Source organism: Piliocolobus tephrosceles, chromosome 6 (genome assembly GCF_002776525.5).
Source record: "Piliocolobus tephrosceles isolate RC106 chromosome 6, ASM277652v3, whole genome shotgun sequence".
NCBI lineage: Eukaryota > Metazoa > Chordata > Mammalia > Primates > Cercopithecidae > Piliocolobus > Piliocolobus tephrosceles.
In genome coordinates this window covers 52,002,867-52,030,412 of record NC_045439.1, presented here as the reverse complement: position 1 = coordinate 52,030,412, position 27,546 = coordinate 52,002,867, and the positions used below count along the sequence as shown (strand labels likewise).

The 27,546-nt window shown below is 41.4% G+C and overlaps 1 protein-coding gene across 1 annotated transcript; it reads right to left on the bottom strand.

The window, feature by feature from the left end:
* Positions 1 to 357: 357 nt before the first annotated feature.
* TBPL2 (TATA-box binding protein like 2) lies at positions 358 to 26,142 on the bottom strand. The gene is made up of 7 exons (XM_023231161.1): positions 25,922 to 26,142; positions 22,588 to 23,048; positions 21,873 to 21,960; positions 19,860 to 19,951; positions 15,073 to 15,240; positions 10,031 to 10,125; positions 358 to 602 (listed from the first exon to the last, which is right to left on the bottom strand). The coding sequence occupies exons 1-7, from the start codon at positions 26,069 to 26,071 to the stop codon at positions 526 to 528; spliced, it is 1,131 nt and encodes a 376-aa protein (XP_023086929.1). The 5' UTR covers positions 26,072 to 26,142; the 3' UTR covers positions 358 to 525.
* Between the last annotated feature and the right edge of the window lie 1,404 nt (positions 26,143 to 27,546).

Below are 27,546 nucleotides of genomic sequence, written 5' to 3'. Positions count from 1 at the left end.
CACTGTAGACTCTTCTAGCTTTGCTGTGGTAACATTTGCGAGGCACTCCTTTTTTGGAAAGCACCCATTCCCTTGATGTCTACATTATCACCTTTTTCGTAGATTCGCTTGTATGTGGCCAAAGGAACAATTTCATATTTTCTAAAAGGCCTAGAGAACATGTATCAGGTGCCTCACCTCTTTCCCTTTGTGTTCGTTATTTATGGCCAATTACTGGAAGATGGCCCTTCCAGCTAAGAGGAAACGCGTTGAGTCTTAATGATACTACAATATCATTCTAGTGAGACCCTAAATCTCTCAAATTTTGAAATGTTTACTTGTTCAGTTTTTAAAATAACACAGAAGGAGTCATTTTGAATACAAATTTTTCTTTGTTTCTTAGACAGGTTTACTTACACAGAATCACCCTTTAATAAGTAATGTACTTGGAACATCTACAATTAAAGGTAGAAGAATCCAGCTGTTTCTGTGCTGGGCTTATGGACATATTCAAACCAGAATAATGTGAGATGTTGAATAATATGCTCAGGCTTTTTTAAAACCTTTTAGAATAGGATAGATGTTTTCAAATGCTTCATAGATCTCAGAGCGTTCTTTGGCACCTATAAAGAAATCCAGGTTTACATAATTTTTAATGTAAAAAATACCAAAATCTAAACACTAAAATTTCATTGTATTGTCTCCAATTACAATATGACATCTCTTTAGCTGTACCTGAGAAATGGCATTCATTTCAGGTAAATAATTTGGCAACTACAGTCATATTTCCACAAGACACAAACCTTAGAGCAGAGGTTTCTAGAACTTCTCTGTGGGTGTCATCTTTGCTCACACAGTGCTCAGTATGAAATGTGGAATGTTATCTCTACGTGTGCCATGAATATGGCCGCAGGGTAATTTCATCAGCACCTGTGGGCACTTAGCTACCAGCAAAAGGGACTTCCTTTGATCCACCTCCTCTCTAGTTAACATCTTGATTCCCTAATATTGACTAACAGATTGAGACAAATGAGCTTTGAATTTGTTTTACATTTTAGTTTTAAATTTAAAAGTTTTAAAATTTAAAAGAGTTTTAACTTTTAAGTTTAAAAGAGTTTTAAATTTTAGTGGATGGGAAGGGATTATTAGAGGGGAAAATTGTACTACTGTCACTTGTAAAGTCTTAGGTTTCAAGAAATTGTAAATCATAACTGCTCTAGGAATTACAGGGATAAAAACATGAATCAGACAGTCTCCACTCTTGAGAAATATTAGTCAGTCCCTACTCATCTCTCACCTCCACCAACCAAACACCACTACCTCCACCTTCCAAATTATGCAGGCACGTTGTGCTAAGGGTCATGGACTGATACTACTTATGTTTATATGGAGCTTCAGCTAATCAGGACACTAATCAGCTAATCTGATATTTTGTGGTCTGGAGGCAAGGAAGGAAGGAGGATAATGAAAGGACTAACAACTGTTAGCATGAAGAGAAAGGGAAAATAGCTTTAGTTGATAAAGACTCTTAAGAACTATAAAGTACATTGCTGATAGGAACATAAAATGGATCAGCTACTGTGGAAAATAGTTCAGTGATTCTTTAAGTTAAATAATTACTACATGACCCAACCATTTCATGCCTTGGTAAATATTCCCCAAATTGAAAACAGGTACTCAAAAAAAAAAAACGCACTTTCATTGCAGCACTATTCACAATTGCCAAAAGGTGGAAACAGCTTAAATGCCTATCAACGGATGGATAACAATTTATAGTGTAGGTGGGGCGTGGTGGCTCACATCTCTAATCCCATATCTTTGGGAGGCCTAGGCAGGTGGATCACCTGAGGTCAGGACTTCAAGACCAGCCTGACCAAGATGGCGAAACCCTGTCTCTACTAAAAATACAAAAGAAAATTAGGCGTGGTGGCAGGCGTCTGTAATCCTAGCTATTTGGGAGGCTGAGGCAGGAGAATTGCTTGAACTTGGGAGGCAGGGGTTGTAGTGAGCAGAGTTCTCGCCATTACACTCCAGCCTGGGTGACAAAGCGAGACTCTGTCTCAAAATGAAACAAAAATGTATAGTGTATATATACAATAGAATATTACTCAGCCATAAAAAGAAATGAGGCACACATGCTACAACATATAGCATGTGTCTTAGGCTCATCTAAGTGAAAAGCCAGACACAAGAAGACACGTAAGATTCTATGTATAAGAAATATCCAGGGAGAGGGGAACGAGGGGAACCGTTGAATGATATCAGGTTTTATTTTGGAGCAATGGAAATGTTTTAGAACTAGGTAGAGGGGGTCGTATATTCACAACACACAACCAGCTACTAAATGCCACTGAACTGTTTACTTTAAAATGGCTAAATTTGTTATGTACGTTCACCTTAAAGATTAAATTATCAGGGATGAAGTCTTTATAAGCTTAATTTTTTTAGAAGTAAGGGCAGGCATGGTGGCTTACACCTGTAATCTCAGCACTTTGGGAGGCCAAGGTGGGAGGATCCCTTGAGCCCAGGAGTTTGAGACCAGCCCGGGTAACATAGGGAGACCCTGTCTCTATAAAAATGAAAAAGGAAAAAAATAGAAAGAGAAAAAATAAAGAGAAGAAAAGGTAAGTTACTTATTTATTGCCAAAAAGTTCACTATCTGTAGGTCTTCACCTTCAAAGATTTTGGGTGGGGAGGAGAGTGAGTTACTGACACACATAAGAGCAACTGGACCTTTGGGGTAGAAAAAGTCACAAGTTTCAGCAGATTTTTAGTTCCAGCACTAAAATTTTGGTTTCTACAAAACCAGTCTCTTTAGAAACTAAACAGTGAGTTGGTGAAGAAGCAAGAACCTCTGCCTCTGGTTTGATGGACTTCTTGGGCTTCTAGCTACATTCATCTTGAACAACCTTGTTAGCAGATAGTGAAGCATAATAGGTACCGCAAACACACACATGCCCCTGTCCCAAAATCCCCAAAACCAAGGTTCTTCTTTTCACATTTAATTGAGGAACAGTGTCCAGGTCCAGTATTTTGGGATAGCCATGAACTTCACTTTTTTTCCATAACATTTTCATACTAAAAAATCATAACTAGGAGGTGGTATAGCTCAGGGGTAGAGCATCGGACTGCAGACCAAAAATCATAACTAAGAGTATTGCATTCAAGCACAAGGAGTATACCATCTGGGGGCCCCTGGGGAGCACCCTTTCCCAAGAGGGAATGGACGTTTGAGGGATCATTATATCATAGAGAAACGATTTTAGACATAAGAGGACTTTAGGAAAATTAGTACAATTTCTTCATTTCATAGAGGCATAAGAAACAGATGTTACCTGAATCATACAGCAGCAGCTGTGGGAAAAGAGCTCGTGTATCCAGTGTTCCTTCCTTTACACCAAAAGTCAACGAATCAACATTGCCAATATTTGTAACCAGGTGTTACAATGAGGGAATTTGGTCAATTTAGTCAAATATTTCCTCACTAAAATATTGTCATCAAAAGTTTAAGGGAACCTAAATTGCCTCCATAGTCCTATTAATAATCAATCAATAATCAAAACCCCCAATTTGTAGTACCAGGCTCCAATTAGATGACCCTTTCCTTTTTTTAAAAAAAAAAAAAAAAGAGTCTCACTCAGTCACCCCAGCTGGAGTGCTGTGGCGCCATCTCAGCTCACTGCAACCTCTGCCTCCTGGGTTTGGGTTCAAGTGATTCTCATGCCTCAGCCTCCCAAGTAGGTGGGATTACAGGCACGCACCACCATGCCTGGCTAATTTTTTGTATTTTTAGTAGAGACAGGGTCTCGCTATGTCGCCCAGGTTGGTCTCAAACTCTTGGATTCAAGTGATCTGCCTACCTTGGCCTCCCAAAGTGCTGGGATATGATCCTTGCTTTTTAAGCAAAACTTACCATTCCTTTTCTTTGGGCTGTAATGACTGGGGAATAAATACCATTCCTAACCTTGGTGAGTAAGGTGAAAATTGTGTGGCCTGGTGCACTAGAGAAAGGACTGGCTTTGAGATCAAACAATATGGGCTGAAGTGCCAGCTCTACCACTAACTAGCTTTGAAATAACAGGAAAATAAATTACTTAACCACTTTCAGTTTTCTTGTAAAATAAGGACAATAAACCTTCTTATAGAGTTGTGATAAAGAGTGTGTGAACTAAGGTTTGTAGAAAGTCGGGGCATTTTATAAGATCTAAGCCATTTTATTACCCTAGAGGAATATACTTCTGGATTAGGGACTGACATGGCTAGTCCAAGTACATATGGCTTATCATTTCATTCTAATAAGCCAGCAACATGTAGTTTCTTTATATCTGTCTCCTTCAGAAGGGCTGGATTCCTGCCAGATGGGGAGTATGTTAGATTCACCTTTGTCCTCAGCCCCCAGCACATTACAAGTACTTGGTAGGCACCCCAAATTTATTAAATATCTGTAATTTGTCCATAAGGTTTGTAAGTTCATCCCTACCCCTTAGTCAGCTCCAAATATCAACCTCTAATACTATGTGGATTTTCCAGCTCTGTTCTTACATCAAGCCATAACTGCACATCTTATTTTCCCAAGTGATGCCACATCTGTGTGTATATAAGTCAAAGCCTTACACGTTTGTAAAAATAGCATTGCACTGCTCAAGTTATTCATTTTATGACATATACCAAGTTGCTATTAGTTGGGGGTTACTGTTAACAATTGGCAGGGACATCCTGTCGTGTCTCTGGCCCACTCACAAATAAGTCTTGGCATTTTTCTGCTGTCCTCTGATCTACTCATTTCCGAGAAGCACGGATGTTGAGCTGATTGAGGGTGACCCTCAGCAACAATGACCCAACTTCTTAGTTCTTTATGCTAGAGGGAAATAAGTAAATAAGCATTTTCCTGAAGGCTCTTTGTCTTCATATTCCTATCATCAGGGCAAGGCATCACAGCAAAATTCCAGTCTTTGTCAATGATAGAGAAAAAACCAGGAGAGTGGGTTTTCACTAAGATAATAGCTCAACAGTGCCAGGCACTGGTTTTCTGCTTCCTTACAATGCTTAGGAGATAGATTCTATGGTCACCTGCATTTTGCATGTATGGAAACCAAACTGGAGAACTTAAACTCACCAAGGCCATACAGTCAATAAACGACAGATCGTGATTAAAACTGGACAACTCTCCAGTCCAGCCTTTTAGCCACCACACCTGCTGACCCTCACTGCTAAGAGAATCTTAATCATTCTGTCAGCTGACAAGGACAATTAAGAAGGTGCCCAAGAGACCACACAGGTGTTACTGTAGACTTGTAAATTGCTGTGGGTCAAGGTGAGCCCAGTGGGCTCTGGAGCCAGGCTGCTCATATGCCTGTTGCCCTGTGGCACACACAGCTGCTTGACACTGTTAAGTGTACTAAGCCTTTCCATTTTACAGGTGAGGAAACTGAGGTATAAAGTACAACTCACAGTTAACTAGACCCCACGTGAAAGTCCTTATGTAGCAGTGTCTGTCATATGAGTGCCCAATATGTTAGCTCTGATGATTATGCCTCATCTTAGAAGTGGAAGTTGACATATTTGCTGTTTGTTGTACATTATTCCAGCAGAACCTAGCTACGCTATTAATTTTACTGTGGTTTGAGAAAAAAACATGGGTCCTAAATGTCACGCCAGCCACAGAAAACAAACACAGATCCAGGAGAACAGTGTAAGCTGGGCCCAGATCCTGTTGCTTTCTGTTCAGGACCATGACAGTAGGACAGCAGGGCCTCTTTGTTTTCAGCTTACTTGACGATAATTAGGAAATTCAGAAGTAACCTTGAACATGGTGGCTGTAGCTTTGGCAACTCAGGGGAGTAAGACCATTTTATATGGATAAATTATTTTCAAAGACCTGCAAATGGCATGATACAAGAGTTTCAAATTGCCACCCATCTGTACTATGGGCATTGGCATTCTACAGTTCCTACCTACGCAGGAGCTGGAATTCATTATTTTCTACTGTCAGACTCAAAGTTCATTTGTAATTGCAACACATTACCATTTTCTAGGCAAGTTATTTACCATTACTGAGATACTGCTTTCAGAACATCTCTGTAGAGTACCCAGTTGTGCCATGCTGCACTAGGCCACACATGAGCCTCCTCAAGCTTCAGTTTAGGGAGAAGTCTGAAAGGAGACCACTTTGGTCCCTTTCCTGAGGTGTTTCCCCCTGAGATTAGGCCCTTAAGGTGTTAAGATTTTTTTTTTTTTTTTTTTTTTTTTTGGAGACAAACTCTTGCTCTGTCACCCAGGCTGGAGTGCAGTGGCACAATCTCGGCTCACTGCAACCTCTGCCTCCCAGGTTCAAGCGATTCTCCTGCCTCAGCCTCCTGAATAGCTGGAATTACAGGCATGCGCCACAATACCTGGCTAATTTTTGTATTTTTATTAGAGACAGAGTCTCGCCATGTTGGCCAGGCTGGTCTCGAACTCAGCCTCCCAAAGTGCTGGGATTACAGGCGTGAGCATGGCGCCTAGCCAGGCCCTTAAGTTTTTAATCCATTTGCAGGTGAAAAGAGTCTAGAGACACAGGATTAAGGAATAAGGAACATTTGTCTCTAAGGTTGAGGCAAAAATCACCTAAACCATGTAGCTTTGGCAAAATAGTTTAAGATGGTATAGCATAAACAGGTAAAACACCAACAGATAATTATTTATCATTTCAGTAGTAAGTCATGAATTAACTTTTACTTCACAATATAAGCAGAATTTGGATTTCAGTTAATATATTTAATCCCCTCCTCCAGAAGAGTCATGATCCATATCTTGCAAGAATGAAGAAATTTAAATTTTCCTATTCTGTATACTTAGAAATTTTAAGGGAAGTGTACTGTATAGTCTTTAGTATTTAGTAACAATCCTTTACTTCTGTGATTTGAAACTTCTGGCAAATGTGTCCATGAAAGCTTTTTAAAAGAGATTTGGGGTAAGTGGGAAATCTGATGTGAATTAAGAGCATTTAAAGAAATCTATAATAGGAACTTTGCCTTTGCTTGGCAATTTTCACTTTTAATAAGCTTTATTTGTAATGATACATGGCATTTATGAAAGTTTCCTTGCAAAGGACTTGAAAGTGTGTTTCCTTAAGTGGGGTATGTAATTGCCTCTGATATCTATACTATTCAATTTTGTTGGCAGGCTTTTCTCACTTCCTCTAGGACATATAGAGGTAAACTTTATGTCAGTCACTAGAGGGTCTTAATTACTCCAGACTCTAAATTAGTGGCATCTGCGGAATTATAGTTTTGCTGCATTCAAAAGGCTCTTAGATTCCAAACAAGCTTTCCCACTTGGTTTTAATTTTTAATTAATTAAATTTTTTTTGTTGTTTTTTTTTGAGACAGAGTCTCGCTCTATCGCCCAGGCTGGAGTGCAGTGGCCAGGTCTCAGCTCACTGCAAGCTCCGCCTCCCGGGTTCACGCCATTTTCCTGCCTCAGCCTCCCAAGTAGCTGGGACTACAGGCGCCCGCCACCTCGCCCGGCTAGTTTTTTTTGTATTTTTTTAGTAGAGATGGGGGTTTCACCATGTTAGCCAGGATGGTCTCGATCTCCTGACCTTGTGATCCACCCGTCTCAGCCTCCCAAAGTGCTGGGATTACAGGCTTGAGCCACCGTGCCCGGCTTTTTTTTTTTTTTTTTGAGATGAAGTCTCGCTCTATCACCCAGGCTGGAGTGCAGTGGTGCGATCTTGGCTCACTGCAGCCTCTGCCTCCCGGGTTCAAGTGATTCTCCTGCCACAGCCTCCCAAGTAGCTGGGGTCACAGGTGCCTGCTACCATGCCCAGCTAATTTTTGTATTTTTAGTAGAGATGGGGTTTCACGATGTTGGCCAGGCTGGTCGTGAATTCCTGGCCTCATGTGATCTGCTTGCCTCAACTTCCCAAAGTGCTACCCAGCAACTTTCCCCTCTTTGAAGACACATTAATTGTTTCTTACAGAAAAGCAAACTACAAAACTCAGAGTTACACTTAAAATAGACATGTCATTCTGCTGGATGCTGAGTTATGACTTAATCAATTTTTCTGAATTCAGGTAATATAAAAGTCTCAATTTTTTTAGATGAGGCAAGATTTTATAAAATTCTAATTTGGAGGAATATATATTTAAGAGAAGCTAAGAAATATAAAAATTAAAGTAATGAGGGGAAATTGGCCCTATTAGACATACCATGAGTATTAAAGCTACAATAAGATCAAGGCAATAGGATTATAATGGGATAATCCCAGAGCAAAGGCAGAGCCGAAGAACAACTGCATATGTAAAATAAAGGTCAAAAGGAGTCATCCAAAATTAATGAGAAGAATATGTAGTGTTAAGTTGGTTGGCTAGCTATTTGGGACTGGGGCATGGAGATCAGTTTGGCTCAGGCCACATAAACTTGACATTCATTATGGTAGAGGAGAGTAAAATGTATAAAAAGACAAAACTAGACAAACTAACAACCTTCTATAGGCTGGGTGCAGTGGCTCATACCTGTAGTCCCAGCACTTTGGGAGGCCAAGGCAGGCAGATCACTTGGGGCCAAGAGTTTGAGACCAGCTTGGCCAACGTGGCAAACTCCCATCTCTACTGAAAATACAAAACATTAGCCAGGCATGGTGGCACAGGCCTGTAGTCTCAGCTACTTGGGAGGCTAAGGCAGGAGAATCGCTTGAACCCAGGAGGTGGAGGTTGCAGTGAGTCAAGATCACGCCACTGTAGTCCAGCCTAGGCAAGAGTGAGGCTCTGTCTCAAAAACGAAAACATATATATTGGTTGCTATATATATATAGCAACCTTCTGTAAAATGACATAGAAAGGAGTCTCAACCATTCCCTCAAGTAGTTTTTAAAAGTGCTGTTTATGGAAAAATTATTAAAAATAAGCCAACTGGAAAAGTAACAAATATAGCAAAGAGTAATTTATCTTTAATAGTATTATAGTAGACTCATAAATCCTGAGAAAACGAATACAAACTAAGTAGACCAAAGGATAAGTTATGTACATATTACTTACAAGAGCCAAAATGCTATTTATTGGATATGTTGAAAAGTGGTCGATTTCTGTCTCTGATTACCGGTAGGGTTAAAGCAGTGAGATAATCTTGACGTATACAGTTAAAGTTTTCTTTGGTACCATTTTGTTTGGAATGCTGCTGAGCATTTGGCAAAAGATATTTAGATACATTGCATGTAAGACCATGTGATACAGAACTATGTCGTATATCCCTTTAAAACAATTGGGTGATTTGTTCTAAGAACAAAATGGACATAGCCTTAAACGAAAGTCCCATTTCTGAGTGTCCACACTAATAACATAATTGTCTACAGGTAAAAACAGCCAAATGTCTGCCCTTCCTAAGTAGCACACAAAGAAGGAACATTTACCTAGCTAACAATGGGACAGTACATTTGATTCAACAACATGTTAGAATGGGTTCAGGAAAGGTAGGTCTGCTGGCTAAAGCCATCCTGCTGCCTGATTTTGTTAGCCTGTGAGCTACGAATGGTTTATTATCTTTTTCAGCAGTTGGGGAAAAAATGTTGCATGATACACATAAATTATGTGATATGAAATTCACAATTCAGAGCCCATTCCTTTATATAATGTAACATTCAGAGCTGCTTTCACACTACAATGGCAGTGCTCAGTAATTGTGACAGACCCTGTGGCCCACAAAGCCTAAAATATTTAGTATTTGGCCCATTCCAGAAAAGAGTTTGTTGACCCCTGTGTTAGGACCTTGTGTGGCCATTAAAAGCCTTTATGAAGAGTTTGTAACAGTAAGCTTAAAAAAATTATCACGGATAATGTTTTTTTTAAACTCAGGATGTAAAGATGAAATACTTATAAAATGACATAAAAACATGAAAAAATTCTTGTTTTCGGTATTGGGACCTATGTTATTCCTTTCTTATTTTTCATTCCAGGTATTCTGTAATAACAAGAATTACTTTACCATGGTGAACAAAGGTATTTAAAAGAATAAGCAAAGCACATACATAGCGATTACATTTTATGAGTCAGAAAATAATCTTGGTACTTACCTGTCAACACAACTTTTCCAGATACAAAGATAAGCAACACAATTCGTGGTTTTACCATTCTATAAATAAGACCAGGAAACAGTTCAGGCTCGTAACTGTTAAGATGTAAAAGGAAAATGTTAAAAATAGCACGATTCAGCTCCTTTCCCGTAACATGTAAGGCCCAGTATATTAAAGTGCATATTAAAGCAGTTGTAAATAAGTTAACTGTTTTATCAAAAACCTTTTAACTATCTTGATGAAAAGAGTCCTGAGTGTCCTAGGTAATATCTTATGGAAGTTAGGAACATAATTAATTTTTGGTCATAACACTTTTTCAAGTGCAAGCCATCCTGGATGGTTATTAAAAATCAAGGTAACTTAGGGCATCTGATTTAGTGTATTTAAGATCTTGTTGGTTAAACATCCTCTATCTTTTCAAAAAAGTCTGTTGATAAGAATGCATAATCATGTTTATCTGGATTTCCAAATTCTCCAGTCATAAACACATTTTGTATGCTTTTATAAACTGCTGAAGTTAACATTTTCAGCAGATAGAACCTAAAAATATTTCTAGGCTACTGCTATTTGTATTTGAAGAGGTGCTATATAAATAAAGAAAATCCAGTTATCCCAAGTTTTAAAAATTCAGGATTTGTTGCCATAAATAGTAACTCATATTTACTAGTATGAATGTAAGCTGGCTTCTCCATGGAGCAAAGGATGATAGCACTTAAGAGCTGCTTCTCCACACTCCAGCCTGGAGAGGAGGGCAGATTCCTAGAAAGGCTCGAGGAACCTACCAAAAATAAGTCAGGAGGTGAGAGGAGGTGAATAAAACTATTCTCAAAGTAGTGGCCAATGAACAAGAAATATAAGAACAAAAGACATCCAATAAATGGAACACTAGCATCTTTGCACTTAAAGAGTGAATCCAGACTGCATGGAAAAGCTCCATTCAGTTCAGCAATGAACAAACCCCAGAACAAGAGCAGATGTGGAATCTCTTACTGGCTCCAGAAAGGCCATCTTGAAGTGAGGCTTGCCCATCTCAAGTATAGGAGGTCACTGTGGGTGGAACTGTCTTCCTGGAACATCACTCTGTCTTACTGCAGGGAGCCTGTCAAGACTTTCTCCCACTAACCACTTCCCGACACTGGGGAGACCGTGATACTAGAGGGAGCCCCGAAAATCCAGGACTATGAGATCCAGGCCAAGAAAATGAAGGCTGCAGACACCGAAGGAAGATTTCCATTTGGTCTTCCAGCTGAATTTTAAGACTTAGAAAAAACAAAAACTTTGCTACGTAAATGATATTGAACTGTTTGGCTTTTAGAACCATGGTTTTAAGATTACTAGTAGAATGAGCTCCCAATTAGGAATATACTTCATTTTATTTATTCTCTGCCTCATTCCAAAAGAAGGCTGAGATAGAGAGAGTGGTTTTGGTTAGGGATGGAGAACATTTCACAAAGATTCAGAATATTGAACACCTGCCAATTTCTTGGCCAACCCAACTTTGACCCATCCTTCAAATCTCACTTTAAATGTTACTTCCCCAAGAAAGTCTTCCTTGATCTCTACCCACCCCCAATTACGTTAAAGACCCTGCTTTATAGTCTCATAGTCCCCAAAGGGCCTTACTTTCACAGTCATCATGTTTCATTACTGTCATTGACTTGTCCATCTTTTCTTTTAGGCAGTGATCTCTATGTGGGCAAGGGACTATAGCTATATCGCTTGCCATTATCACCCTAGCATCTGCTACTTGGTAGTCACCTACATCTTATTCATCATTGACTTGTCCATCTTTTCTTTTCTTTTAGACAGTGATCTCTGTGTGGGCAAGGGACTATAGCTATATTGCTTGCACATTATCATGCTAGCATCTGCTACGTGGTAGTCACCTAGATCTTATTCATATAGCAAGTATTTACCATCAGGATACTTTTGAAATGAAAATTAAAGAGGGGGCTTGGTGCGGTGCTCATGCCTGTAATCCTAGCACTTTGGGAAGTCAAGGTGGGTGGATTGCCTGAGGTCAGGAGTTTGAGACCAGCTGGCCAACATGATAAAACCTCGTCTCTACTAAAAATACAAAAATTAGCCGGGTGTGGTGGTGGGCACCTATAATACCAGCTCCTCAGGAGGCTGAGGCAGGAGAATCACTTGAACCCCGGGGGGGTGGAGGTTGCAGTGTGCTGAAATCATGCCACTTCATTCCAGCCTGGGCAAAAGAGCGAAACTCCATCGCAAAAAAAAAAAAAAAAAAAAAAAAAGGAAAAATTCTCATTGATAACTGTGGAAATGATTATGACGTAGAAAGACTGCCAGAGAAAGTGCCTGGTAACAAAAGGAGATACTTGTATTATTAAATATTGACATACAAATTTGCAGAACCTATGGAACTGAATGATCTTAGGGGTTTAACACATGGCAAATTTGGCCTGATAATTATAACTGATTATGTGCCATGGTTCCCCACAGAGCTACAGACAATTAGAGAGGCCTCATGTTAAAAATTCAAACCTGCTAAGAGGTTTTTTTTTTTTTTTTTTTTTTTTTTTTTTGAGACAGAGTCTCGCTCTGTCTCCCAGACTGGAGTGCAGTGACCGATCTCGGCTCACTGCAAGCTCCGCCTCCCGGGTTCACGCCATTCTCCTGCCTCAGCCTCCTGAGTAGCTGGGACTACAGGTGCCCGCCACGGCACCCGGCTCGTTTTTTGTATTTTTTTTAGTAGAAACGGGGTTTCACTGTGTTAGCCAGGATGGTCTCGATCTCCTGGCCTCGTGATCTGCCCGTCTCGGCCTCCCAAAGTGCTGGGATTACAGGCTTGAGCCACCGCGCCCGGCAAGAGGTGTTTTTAATGTTCCCAGTGTCAAGAATATACACTCTGGAGTTGTAATCCATAACCTGAGGCTGACAGCTAAATGGAGAGGATGAGGAGGAGGCAAGAATGAGATAGAAATAGACAGCTGTGGGAATACAAAGCAAGCTTCCTGGCCAGATTAAAATAAAAGAAGGAAGGAAGGAAGGAAGGGAGGGAGGGAGGGAGGGAGGGAGGGAGGGAGGGAGGAGAAGATGACTGAAATCATAAAACTGTCCCAGGAGGAAGATAGAACAGGGATGGTCCCACTCTGTCTGATGTATTCTCACTACGCCCTACTGGCAACCCTTCCAGAAGCTGGTAGTAATAACAAGGGGCATCTATTCTAGACTTAGATCTACTCTGCAAGGAAGACATTGTTGGTGAAAAAGAAATGAATGGAAACTTGGGAAGAACTACACACATCATTTTAGAGCCCTGAATGGCCAGAAGGGAATGCTAAGTCTAATGTAGACATAACCTTAGAGTTCAGGCAGAGCTCTTGCAAGATGTACACTAAGCTGATTCAGAGAAAGATAGGCTGGAGGCTCATGACCTGAGAGTCTGGAAGATAAGACAATTTAAGCACTGGGAGACTCTTAGAAACAGGCTTTATTAGGAATCTGCAAATTATGCCAAGATTGAAGGAAGAAAGATATCTAAAGAGGCAATATGTCTTACACGGGGGAATGGGAAGACTTTATAGGGAGCTCAGGTTTTTGAAAAATGGGGTATATTTTAGGCATTCAATAGCATACAGTGAAAAAACTGAAGAAAAAAGAAAATACAATCAAGAGAAAAATAAGCGTATCATAAAAGCTGAATCTCCGAATGAATGAAAATATTTTAGAAGAAAAAGGAATTTTTAACTTCCATTCAGATCATATCTGAAAGGAAAGCTAACAAATGCTAGGGAAAGCACAGCAATATGATCCCTATCTACTGTTTTTTTTGTTTGTTTGCTTTTTGAGATGGAGTCTCGCTCTGTCGCCCAGGCTAGAGTGCAGTGGCTGGATCTCAGCTCACTGCAAGCTCTGCCTCTCAGGTTTACGCCATTCTCCTGCCTCAGCCTCCCGAGTAGCTGGGACTACAGGCGCCCGCCACCTCGCCCAGCTAGTTTTTTGTATTTTTTTTTTTGGTAGAGACAGGGTTTCACCGTGTTAGCCAGGATGGTCTTGATCTCCTGACCTCGTGATCCGCCCATCTCGGCCTCCCAAAGTGCTGGGATTACAGGCTTGAGCCACCGCGCCTGGCCCCTATGTACTCTAACAGGATAGTCATTCGATGGCAGAGAGGGTAAGACGTTGGAATGAAAGAACTTCAGTTCCAGCTTGGCCAAGAGAATTTAAGAGCATCTGTGATTCTAACCCAGGTCAAGTGCCCTAGCCCAGGTGTATATCTTGGTGAGTCGAGGGATTTGGTGTCGATGAGTTACCCTCCGTCCTTGCTCTCTGAGGGCCTGGGCTGGATGGGAGAGCCACTAAAATAGCTGGGGACAGGTGGAGGAGCACTAGCTGTTGAGACAGGAAGTTTGAAGTCAGGAAGGCTAGAGATGTTCTCTAGGGAGAGGAATATACTACAGACAATGTTGTGATGGGGGCTGCAGCTACACACACACACTGAAATAGGGGAAAGCTAGTTAGGATTGCTTTCATAGACTGCTACCGCCATTCTTTTTTCATCTTCTCTCCAATCCATTCTCCCCTCACCAGCTGTCAGCCCCTTCCTACTGCCCTAGTCCTTTTCACATGCCTTATCTTGCCAGCGCCATTGCCAAGCTACATGTGTGCTTATTTTCTATGTGGGTGCTTATAATCTGTAGATCAGTGGATCACAACACGTGGGCCTCTGACCAGCAGCACTGGCATCACCTTTGAGCTTTTTAGAAGCACAAATTGTAGCAAAATCTCCAATGAAGAAGCCCAGTCAGAGATGTGTGCTTTAATGAGCTAAGTGATTGCTAAGCAATTTAAACTTAAAGTTTAAGTTTTAGAACCATGATTTCAAAAGACTAGGCACATATGGTAACCTATGAGGACTCAGGCACACATAGCATCTTAATCTTTTCACTATTGTGTCCCCCGCCTTTTTTTCTTTTTAAATCACAGTTTCTCTAAAAGATACATTATATAAGCAACCCATAATGTAACTTAAATATCTTGGTAAATTCAAAGTTCAAGCTATATAACCATCATACCTACTGAACTGCTGATGGGTTAACACCAAACCTTCCAGCCTGATGGGAAATCTCACATCACAGCTTCCAACCATGTTCTGAATTTTAAAATCGAGGAATCTGGCAGGGAACCCAAGCTTCTGCACCACACGAGCATATTTTCTCGCTGCAAGTCGAGACTGCTCTTCACTGGGGAGGGGCAAATATGTTTAAAGATGTCTTAATCACTACATCCTCTAAACTACTGGTGTTATATTGGATTGTTACCGTTTGTACCATGTTCATCTTTCAACATACACTGTGAAGCTGTAGGCTTTGTGAGGACTTACTTCCCATACTTTGGTCCCTAGCACCTTATAAAAGATCTTGTACAGTTGTACAGCTATTGAACACAATCAAATTTTTGTCATTTGTCACCTTTCATATATGAGGTACTTTTACTTTTACTTGGGTGCTATTTGCTAAAACTATTCCAAGGATTCGCAAAGCATGTCCCCAGACCAGCAGCTTCACCTGGGAACGTGTTAGAAATGCAAAGTCCCAGGTCCCACCTCAGACATGCAGAAACTCTGGGGGTGGGGCCGAGCAATCCGTCTTTTAAGAAGCCCTCTAGGTAACTGTGCTGCTCACTACAGTTTGGGAACCATTTATCCAGTCTCAAAGTATGTCCCATTTAGAAGAGAACAATGGCTGGGCGCAGTGGCTCACGCCTGTAATCCCAATACTTTGGGAGGCCGAGGCAGATGGATCACCTGAGGTCAGGAGTTCGAGACCAGCCTGGCCAACATGATGAAACCCCGTCTCTACTAAAAATACAAAAAAATCAGCTGGACGTGGTGGCAGGCACCTGTAATCCCAGCTACTCAGGAGGCTGAGGCAGGAGAATCACGTGAACTTGTGAGGCAGAGGTTGCAGTGAGGCAGAGGTTGCAGTGAGCCGAGATCGCGCCATTGCACTCCTGCCTGGGCAACAAGAGTGAAACTCCCTCTCAAAAAAAAAAGGGGGGGGCGGGGAACAACAAGAAAAATAAGGACACATGCATACAAAAAAAAAAATCACATATAAGGAGGTAAGATGTGTGCTGACTGAGTGGCACAGACAAGATATCAGTTCTTGAGTCTTTACTGGACACATTGTCCAAAACAACCACATGAAAATACCTCAAAACCCGCCTTGTTTTGCTTGGCTTTCTTGCCCAATCTTCAATTCAATTCATACTCAACACAAGAAAGACAGGAATTTGTCCTACTCTGTGGCTATGTCCTTTAAGTGTCTGTCCTGCTGCACCCCTAAATTCATAGCAGAGCCTGTGGGGTCCTGAGAGGTGAGGCTTCATTTCTCCTTAGGTATTTTTCAACTGTTACAAAACAAAACAGTAGGTAGCAACACCTGGTGGGTGAATCAGGTGAATTCCACCCCCGTCATGGGTTTGGCCCTATTTTTAGGCCGTAAATCAGAAACACCTGAAAGAAAAGCCAGTTTGAACTTGTTCGCCTGGACCGAAGCAAGCGTTTGATTCTCTTATCCAGATCCTTCACCAACACTGCCCCCTCTTGGGTATTCATTACTTCATATATGTGTCACCTCATTTAATGTTGATAATGTTGATTCTCCTCACCCCCCCCCCTTTTTTTTTTTTTTTTTTTAAGAGACTGGGTTTTTGCTCTGTTACCCAGGCTGCAGTGCAGTGGCACGATCATAGCTCACTGCAGTCTTGAACTTCTGAGCTCAAGTGATCCTCCTGCCTCAGCCTCCTAAGTAGCCTGCAGGGGCATGCACCACCACACCTACCTAACTTTTTATAGAGACAGGGTCTTGCTGTCTTGCACCAGGCTGGGCTCAAACTCCAGGGCTCAAGTGACCCTCCCCACCTCAGCCTCCCAACGTACTCAGGTGACAGGTGTGAGCCACTGCACATGGCCCTCTGTTGATCTGGTATCTAGTCACTAGATTGACTACTGCTGCACAGCACTACCCTTGGCTCTCTTCATCCACTTCTCACTCCTGAAATGTCCTTAGCAAGGCCATGTCCCCAGGTTAGCAGTGAAATAAACTGTTTCCATTTTGAACTACATTTTGCCCAACTGATCTATTCCATTTCCCATAATGTAAATAAGTTCAAATTTCAAGTTTGCATAGTCCTGTAGCTTCTTGGGATATCAGCTGTGATATTCTAAGGACACAGAAGTTTCTATTGAAACCACTAATAGTTGAAAGTCTGCATACATGTTCATTGTACAAACATTAGAAAGTAGTTTAAAAATCTTAAAATCTCACCCATAGCGGTGTTAACTACCTAAATTTGATCTTCTGCACTTTTCATGTGCAAACACAGGTATCTCTCCTACTCTTGCTATTACAACTAAAGAGAATAGGTTTGGATAAAATGCGGAGATAATACTGGCACCTCTTATTAACCAAATTCTCACAACTCACTATCCAAAACTTCAAAACCAAATGTATGTGAATAACAAGTATCTCTTATTATCTGAACTCATTATCCAAACTTTCACAGTCAGATTTTAGGAACCAAATAAATTCAGATGAGAAAAGACACTCATGAATGTGTGTAGTATGTGTAACATGAGCATATTTTACAATGAAAGTTGGATAACAAACACCATTTAGTTGCTTACTTCTCCCTCCGCAATCCAACTTAAAACAATGTGACCATCCTTTCAGCTCAGTATGTGTGTGTCTATGGCTAATATAATTTTACTTTATGACTTCAGATTGAAAGCCTATTATTAATTAGGTTTTCCCTGTTTTAATGCTGAAATGAACATTGTTACAGACATCTTGCACAACTGTCCAATAATCACTTTAAAATGGAGATTCCTGGGATCAACATAAGAGAAAGTCCAGAAATGTACTCAGACACATGTGAAGAACTTAATATGTAAAAACAGGTAGGGGGAAATGTGGCAACAATGGATTCTTCAGTAAATGTATCTGAGTACCGAATGATCATTTGGGAAAAATAGTTATCTTACGTTGAAATAAAATTCTAGATCTGCTCTGTCCAATTAATATAAATTAAATTCAGTCCCTCAGTTGTATTAGCTGTATTTCAAGCACTCGATAGCCACACATGACTAGTGGCTACATCATTGCATTAAACAGTGCAGATATAGAACATTTCCATCTAGAGAAAGCTCTAGGTGAATCAAAATACCAGCTATCCTTTTCCTATCACAAAGCAGGACCTGAAAAAGACCAGAAAAACATATGAAAGTCAATATTTGTATAATATTGTACACAAATGCCTTAAGGGCAAAGCCAAATGTAGAAAACAAAGAAAAAATGGGATAAAATGAATATACCCTTCAAAATTTATGTTTTTTTAAAAAAACCCACCATAGGCCAGATGTAGTAGCTCATGCCGCCTATAATTCCAGCACTTTGGGAGACTTGAGCCCAGGAGTTCGAGACCAGCCTGGGCAATATGGTGACACCTCCATCTCTAAAAAAAAAAATTAGCCAGGCCTGGTGGTGCATGCCTGTGGTTCCAGCTACTGGAGAGGCCAAGCTGGAAGGATGGCTTCAGCCTGGGAGGTGGAGGTTGCAGTGAGCCCAGATCATGCCACTGCACTCCATCCTGGACAACAGATTGAGACCCTGTCTCAGAAAAACAAACAAACAAACAAAAAAACCCACCATAAAACACCATAAACAGTAATCTAAGAAAAAATATTTGCAGTATAAAGTGGTGAAAATAGTTAAACACAAAAACAAAAGATAAATCTCTCCATAGATAATTGAGCAAACGGCACAGCAGTTTCTGTGCTTCTAAAAAGTTATTTAATCTCACTAGTAAATCAAAGAAATGTAAAACAACATAACTTTTTGCCAATTTAGTAAATATGAAAAGAATATCGACACCCAGTGTTCATAGGATAAAATGAACACTTAGTACATTTCTAGAGCTAGAAATTGGCACAACCTTTCAGGAGGACAGTTTGTTTCTCATCTTTTAACACCTACAGGGGAGAACAGGCTCTCCCACTACAGAGTCATGGTGAAAGAATACCCAGCAACGCAGGGCTTCCTCTGGGTGAGATCCAGGAGAGATGAGATTTTTAAGGGATGCCTCCTGAGCTAATGCAAGCTAATGGTCAAGGAATGTCTAATTTAGCTCCTTTAGAAAGTTCTATCCATTTATCTGCAGTGAGGAAAATCCACAGTAACTACTTGCCTAGGCTTATAACACACTTTATCATTACTGTAACTTTAAAAAAATTACCTTAGAAACAAGTTGTAACAGTTAAGTCCCCTCGGTTTAATAGGGGAAACTGTAAAATGGGGATATATCAGCATTTTATTATTTTTTTTTTAATACAGACAGGATCTTGCTCTGTAACTCAGACTGGAGTGCAGTGATATGATTATAGCTCATTGCAGCCTCAAACTCCTGGGTTCAAGTGATCCTCCCACCTCAGCTTCCCAAGAAGCTAGGACTCCAGGCATGCACCACCACATCCAGCTATTTTTTAGTTTTCTTTTCTTTTTTTAAACAGAGATGGAGTCTCACTATGTTGCCTAGGCTGGTCTCAAACTCCTGGGCTCAAGAGATCCTCCTGCCTAGGCCTCCCAGAGTGCTGGGATTATAGATGTGAGTCACCATGCCTGGCCCAAGTCAGTATTATAAGACTGTTTTTAACCCAAAATGAGGTATTTAATTGAATAAAGTCTTCAGCAAAGGAGGGCATTTTGCTCCTACTATGTGCTTTAACACATTAATTCTATGCTTCCTTGTTTCACGTACTAAACTGTTTCTCTGGAAACGGCGGAGGGATGATTCCTCATACCTTTTGGCTCCCGTGCAGACCATCTTCCCAGAGCTAAATATAAGGGCCGTTGTCCTGGGCTCTCGGATCCTCATTATGACAGCAGCAAACCTCTATACCCAGAAACCAAAAGAGAATTAGCCTCTGCTAGGAGATAACATTATCCCAATTGAAAAGCTGAGCTGCATACGAAAATCTCAAAGAAACAGATTGGATGGGAAAACTAAATGTCTGGGTCTTTTCTCCCTACATTAAGGTTAACAAAAATAATGATGATTCTAAAATGTACTTATTAACAGGTAAAAATAATATCAGTAACTGCTAAATTTGAATGCTTGTTGTGTTTCAGTTCCTATTTATCCTCACGATAGGATGAACCTGTGTTCATTATCATCCTCATTTAGTGCTCAGGGAAAACAAGGACCTATTTAACCTCCGATATTACACAGGAAATGGTCAAGTTAAGATTCAAAACCCAAACTGATCAGATTCCCTACTTTTTACTTTGACACCTTCTTTTCTTTTGAAGACTCTTTGGGAAAAAAATAAGAAGTATGTTAAAGGCTCACCAAGACAATGTACAGAAAAGCAACCAAAATGCGGAAGAGTCTATATGACAGCCATGCTAAAGACGAATGACAGAAAGTTGATGTCAAGTTCTTGCCTCTTATAGTTCTCAAAGTGTCATCCAAGACCAGTAGCATCAGCAAGCCCTGGAGGTGAGGCTGACACACATTAGGGTAGGGAACCTCTGGCCTGCCACATTGACATGTCATCAAATGGCCTGCTCCTACACAGTCTCTTCGCCCCAACTCCTCTCCCCGATTAAGCTAGGAAGGGAAGTGGGGTGGGTACTAGCTTAAGGGCCAAGTCAGAATTTCTTTGGGTGTCAAGCACAAGTTCAGAGAGATCCTATACACTTCATCCCCAGCCCCGTCTACTCCTACCCCTCATCCAAAATGAGGGGTGTGCTGAGGATGGTGGAAAATAAAAGTTGCCTAAAATGCTGATTGCGCAATGTGATCACAGCTGCAGCTGTGAGGATCTTAGCTCATCTTTGTGTGTGTGTGTGTGTGTCCTCACCATTGTTAGCTGTATGAAATATCAAAAGGAAAGCTTTATTGTATTTGGGTAACATGCAGGTAACATTTAAATTCAGATGTCAGCAACAATACTACCACAACAGTGAAAACAAATAATACATAAATAGTTGATGCCTGCAAGGTCTCTGGGTTCCTACGAATGTGATCTTTTTTTCATCTAATTTCGTAAATCCTCCACCACCTAAGCCAGTGAACTTTTTGCCAGTAGGAAGCAGGTCTTACTCGTCTTTGTATTCCTAAGTACAGAGCCTGGCAAATCGTTAAAAGTTGACAGGATCGACAAATCCAATTACCCTAGGTAAACAAGCCATTGAAAACAGGATGCCTGGCCTTGGCAGGATACAAGAAAGAACAGATTTTATTAAACTTTGAGGAGGGGGCGGGGGGAAATCCCTGAATCTTACATTAGTAAATAGGAGCTTGAACTTTATACTTTATACATAGACTATCTTTGCTACTCTGGTTAGATCTCTAATAAGTTGCCACTCTCTAAGTCCAATTTTGCAGTAGGGGCAAGAATCCATTTAGCCTTCTCAAATAAGAGGAATTGTAAATTGAAAGATAAGTAAGTGTCAGGTAGCTGAGACAACATTTAGCAAAAATTATTTCCAGAAATATGATGGAATATAAGAAAGTTAGCATCCCAATAGTCAGGTGGAAAATTATAGTCATACGGAAAAATCTTTTTGAATGACAAAAGAAAGAGCTTATCTTTAAGGAACTGCTCAATTACTGCTTTATTCAGCATAAAGAATGAGACTATTTTTTATAACTCAAAACAGAGTGAGGTATTAACCTTGAGTTGCCAAAAGCTTTTTCAGTAACAATTTTTTAAAGAAAAAACAGAGGAATTAGTCAATATCATGATCATATTAAGAAAAGTAAATCTAAAGAGAAGCTAATTATTGAAAGGAATACTGAGAAATCTTACCTTTGGGTTATATTCTGCATTTTTTGCGTGCAAAGCTATTTTCTTCAGATCCAACTTACAGGCCAGGTTGACAGTGGAAACTATATTCCTGAAGAAATAAGTCAGTTTAGAAAATTATATATGAAGGGTAAAAAAAAAAAAAATACAAAACAACTTATTTTCTCATTTCTTAGGTTATACCTTAGCAATTTCCTAGGGGGAGAATTATTCCAAATGTGAAATACATGACAACATGATTCCTAGTAAAGTGTAAAATCCCAAAGTGAAGTGCTAAAAGAGCCTTTCCTAAAATTTCATGACTAGCTGCTAAAATTAAGTTTTAGATCTTTTTTCAAAACAATGCCTCAAAATAGAAATTATAATTCTGAATCAATTTGCAAATCAAACTAAATTTTACATCTTTATATCCTTGGTGTTTATCCAACCCTACCCACAATTTTCAGCAACTTCAGTGCTTTAGTATAAACAATACAATCCTTCAAGAATGTGTCTATTAAGTCCCCTCCACCCACCATAGAGGATCAAGAATTAGTGCTTCACCTTACAGATAATCAAACTGTCTAAAGCAACAATCCATTTAGAACTGATAAAACAAAGAATTATGAAATCTGAAATTCTCTTCCCTACATTATTATCCTGAAATTAGTTGTCATCACATTCAGGAATATAAAATGTGTATCCAATCTGCTCAATTAAAACAAAAATAAAAACTTACTGTAGTTGAGGTACAATTCCACAACATTCTGAAACAGGGGTCATTGGTGTCATGGGAGTTATGGATGCCAGAGACAAGGAGTCGGAGTTTGGTTTCTCAGGAGAGGGCTGGACTGAGTCACTATCACCAGGGTGCAGCTGTGAATGGGAATTTGACAAACTACTGCTGTTTAAGCCCAGCCCAATGTCCTGTTCGCTCAGTGATGGCAACCTACTTTGTAGACTTTGGCTTTCAGAATTTTCTTCAGTTTCATGTCTGCTGCTAATGACAGGTTGGTCTTTATTTTCTTGAGTAACTTCATCTGGTAGGAAGCTAAGATCCACAGATGAGAAATCACCTGATGTTTCTTTGACTTCAGGGTTCGAATTAAATGCAGTATCCGGATTGGATGCATTCAATATGTACATACCATAAGGTACAACTGGGTTGAACAGGGGAGACCTGGGTGGGGCAAGGTCATCCTAGGCAGTTCCCAAAACAGACAGACAAAAACACAACAGACAGAACAGCGTGTTACACAAAAGGGATGTCACTTTGGCAGGCAGGCAATGTATTCAGTGTTAGAGGCAGTTCAAGATTGCTTGTATTCGTGCACTGCTTCTTTCTAGAAAATGCCATTAAGATTCTATTACAGGCCAGGTGTGGTAGCTCATGCCTATAATGCCTGCACTTTGGAAGGCCGAGGCAGGAGGAGGCTGGAGGCTAGGAGTTTTGAGACTAGACTGGCCCACGTCTCTACTAAAAATGCAAAAATTAGCAGAGCGTGGTAGTGTACACCTGTAATCCCAGCTACTGGGGAGGCTGAGGCATGAGAATCTCTTGAACCCGGGTGGCAGAGGTTACAGTAAGTCGAGATCATGCCACTGCACTCCAGTCTGGATAAAAGCAAGACTCCAACTAAAAGAAGATTCTATTACAGTTACAGTACACTTAATGAAAACAGGAAAGAATGTTATAAAATGCAGAAAAAGCATTCTTCATAGACTATCTTTGCTACTCTGGTTAGATCTCTAATAAGTTGCCACTCTCTAAGTCCAATTTTGCAATAGAGGCAGTTGAGTAACCATGCTCTAAATTGTTGTATACTTTGAAGAGAACAGATATACTGCACTATTTAAGTTAATTGTAAACTTTAGTTGACTTAACTTTGAAATAATTTTGAGTTTTAAATTTAAATAAATGAAGGAAGTTTAAGATATAGTTGAATGCTAATCAAGATTCACTAAAGACCCATGGTTATTCCTTCTGAGGCAAAGGTGTAATAAGAATTCTTGTAATGTTCTAGTTACAAGACTTTACACTAGGAAAAAAGTTATTGAAACTTAAATGGTAAGAATAGTGTAAATCAACGTATTTTCAGTCCAGGGAAGGCTGTTTAACTACCATTATCCAGCAACGGAGAGAATGACGTGTGCACCTGAGGAAAACAACTAATGTAAAATTCATGGGCTTTATTATGGGAAAAAAATCGATTACCTTGATAAATGCGTTACCACCTGCTTCACCCAAGTTACAGGCCTGGACTCCAGATTTTGAGCACTGCTTGCAGGAGAAACTCAAAAAGATCTTATTTCTTTTCTGACCACCGAAGGGTCAGGAACGCACTGTGTTGCATCTTCTCTATTTCAATACTACCTCCGCTAATGTACGTCTGACTAGTGCCTATTGGAGTGTTCTGTTACAAGTCCAGCAGGTGGCAGGGGTGACTAATTGTTTGAAGAAAGCCCTTAGAAGAAAAAAAATCAAGCTAGTCTCTCAAGATTTTTTTTTTTTTACCTCTGTTTCATTTTGAATACATGATAGGCTCCCATCTTTCCCCACCCTCAACCCACAGAGTGGCGTTAAGTGAGGTGGGGACAATGGGCCCCGATTCCACTGCAGGGTTTCCTTGGCCTCACCTGTCCCAGATGGAAAGGGTCTCCTAGGGCAATTTATGCTAAAGCACCAAAGCTGCAACAGTGTCTCCCTTTCCCTTCCCCATCAAGGCATTTTATCAGGGAACAAAGCTAAACATACACAAGAATGTAAGGCAATGGCGAGGAGTTGAAGGGGGATGTTTTACAGTAATGGACACTTGACGGGCTCCCTGCAGGGTCTGCCTGTAGGGACACACCTCAGAACATGTCTGTGTAGCATGTTCACTGCATCCTTGGCCTCAGGATCTTTAGTCATTTTTTGTTAAACTGTATCCACTTATCTTTCTCAGAACCTTTCCTGCCTGGGCTCTTTGCTGTGTTAAATTCTAGGGAAAGTCAGCATTTCTACCTCACTGCTGACCACTGTCTTTATAAAAAAAATTCTCCCAGCAAAGAAAAAAAAAATTGCTCTCTTGCTTTTTGGTTTTTTTTTTGAGACGGAGTCTCACTGTCACCCAGGCTGGAGTGCCCTGGAGCCATCTCGGCTCACTGCAACCTCTGCCTCCTGGATGCAAGCAATTCTCCTGCCTCAGCCTCCCGAGTAGCTGGGACTACAGGCTCCTGCCACCACGCCCAGCTAATTTTTGTATTTTTAGTAGAGGCGACGTTTCGCCGCGTTGGCCAGGCTGGTCTTGAACTCCTGACCTCAAATGATCCACGTGCCTCGGCCTCCCAAAGTGCTGGGATTACAGGCGTGAGCCATCTCACCCTGCCTGATGCTAAGGATTTTTAAAAGTCTTAAGAGTAATTAACTAAAAGAGCCACAGGTGTTTCTAGTTGATATTTGGCAAATCCTGCGACCACCAACTCCACCAGAGACTTGAATTCTCGAGGGAGGCCTAGTACTGGCATCCATGCTGCAGGGTACAAGGGATCTCTGTTTCCCCTGTCAAAGCAGAAACCCTTGGGAACCTAAAGTGGCTACAACTAGCACGACGGGCTCTCTGTGCGTGTCCTTTAGAACCGGGCGTGGGGCCAGGAGCGGTGGCTCACACCTGAAATCCCAGCACTTCGGGAGGCCAAGAAGGTGGGTAGATGACTTGAGGTCAAGAGTTCAAGCCAGTCTGGGGAGCTGAGATCGCGCCACTGCACTCCAGCCTGGGCGAGACTCCATCTCAGAAAAAAATCAATCAATCAATCAATCAATAAAAACCAAAACAACCCAGGATAGCCAGTATAATCTGGTGACTGAGTGAAGGGTTCTGGATTCGCGCTAGATGAAGTTCGAGCTCTGTTTGGCAACCTTGGTCAAATTATTTCACTTTTCGAAGCTTCTAACCTTCGACGGAAAGACGTGGGAAACCAAGCCCGCCTCTTATGGTCGCTATGAGTTTTTAGAGGAACGAAGGCAAAGCCCTTGGCACACAGTACCGGGCGGGACTTGGGTCCTGACTCTGGCACAGTGGCGGCAGCCTTACCTGAGCGGCGCACTGGTCCAGGTAGAGCTCCAGGTAGGTTTCCTCCTGCTCCATGGACAGTAATCCCACTGTTGGGGGTGGGGGCGGGTAAGGGGGTAAGCACCCAGCGAGCAGCCTCGGAACCCGCTCGGGCCGGGGCGCAGAGGCCATTTATGAGCCTGGGGGCAGCGAGGCGGGGCGGCCCTCGGCCCAGGCTCCTGCAGAGGGCGCGAGAGAAACGTTGGGCGATGGTTCCTGGAGCGGGAAGCGGAATTTAGTTACTGGCCCATGGGCGCTGGGAAGCGGAGATGGGCTAGGGGTGGGCCGGAGAGGGGCGCCTCGCCTCAGAGCAGTCACCCCACTCCGCCTGCAGCTGGGAGGCGCCTGGGCCTGCAGATTTGATTTCCTTCGATACCTGCAATGTGGTCTTTGCTTCCAGGAGAGAAATTCTCGGTGCAAGTGCATGGAAAGTTAGTGAGAAAAAAGGGGAATTTTTTTTTTTTTTTTTGAGATGGAATCCGACTCTTTTGCCCAGTGCCATCTTGGCTTACTGCAACCTCTGCCTCCCGGGTTCAAGCCATTCTCCTGCCTCAGCCTCCCAAGTAGCTGTGATTACAGGAGCGTACCACCACACTCGGCTACTTTTTGTATTTTTAGTGGAGATGGGGTTTCACCTTGTTGGTCAGGCTGGTCTCGAACTCCTGACCTGAGGTGATCCACCCGCCTCGGCCCCCCAAAGTGCTGGGATTACAAGCGTGAGCCACTGCACCCAGCCGTTTTTTTAAAATTTAAATACTGGGTTTCCACTCTGTCGCCAAGGCTGGAGTGCAGTGACAGGTGATCATAGCTCACTGCAGCCCTGACCTCCTGGACTCAAGCTCCCACCTTAGCCTTCCTAGCAGTTGGGATTACAGGCAAGCGCCACCACGCCTGGCTAATTTTATTTTTATAATTTTTATTTTTAGTAGCAACAAGGTCTTGGTATGTTACCTAGGCTGGTCCTGAACTCTTGGTCTCAAGCCATCCTCCTGCCTCAGACTCCCAAAGTGCTGGGATTACAGGCATGAGCCACCGCATTCCACCAGGGATCTTTTTCTTCTCTTGAGCAGAGTGAGTGGAATGTGAGTCGCCTTACCTAGTCACGTGTAGTATTTTTACATTATCATTACTTCTCACCATCAAATCCCACGTGATTTTTCTCCAGTCACTGAGCGTTCTGTCTAAAGCCACATACAAAACAGTGTGTTGCTTCACAGTTAGGGTTGAGGAAATCTCACAAAAATAACACAAAACATTCAGAGAGGGTTTCTTTCCTGAAATCATTATTTTAATTTTCAGTGCCTGAGTTTTCATAAGAGCTTAACTGTGTACTGTGTAGACGATTTTGTAAACATAATTGATATTTTTTTTCTTTTCTTTTCTTTTTTTTTTGAGACAGAGTCTGCTCTGTCGCTCAGGCTGAAGTACAGTGGTGAGATCTTGGCTCACTGCAACCTCCGCCTCCCAGGTTCCAGTAATTCTCGTGCCTCAGTTTCCCGAGTAGCTGGGATTACAGGTGCCACCATGCCCAGCTAATTTTTGTGTTTTTAGTAGAGATGGGTTTTCACCTTGTTGGCTAGGGTGGTCTTGATCTCCTGGCCTCAGGT

Coding starts and splice junctions, on each gene's coding strand:
- TBPL2 (XM_023231161.1), bottom strand. CDS start 26,071: ATGGCCTCTGCGCCCCGGCCCGAGCGGGTTCCGAGGCTGCTCGCTGGG. Junction 15,241..19,859: donor GTCTGCACGGGAGCCAAAAG/GTATGAGGAATC, acceptor GCCCCTCCCCAG/TGAAGAGCAGTCTCGACTTG. Junction 10,126..15,072: donor ACCCATCAGCAGTTCAGTAG/GTATGATGGTTA, acceptor ACATCTTAACAG/TTACGAGCCTGAACTGTTTC.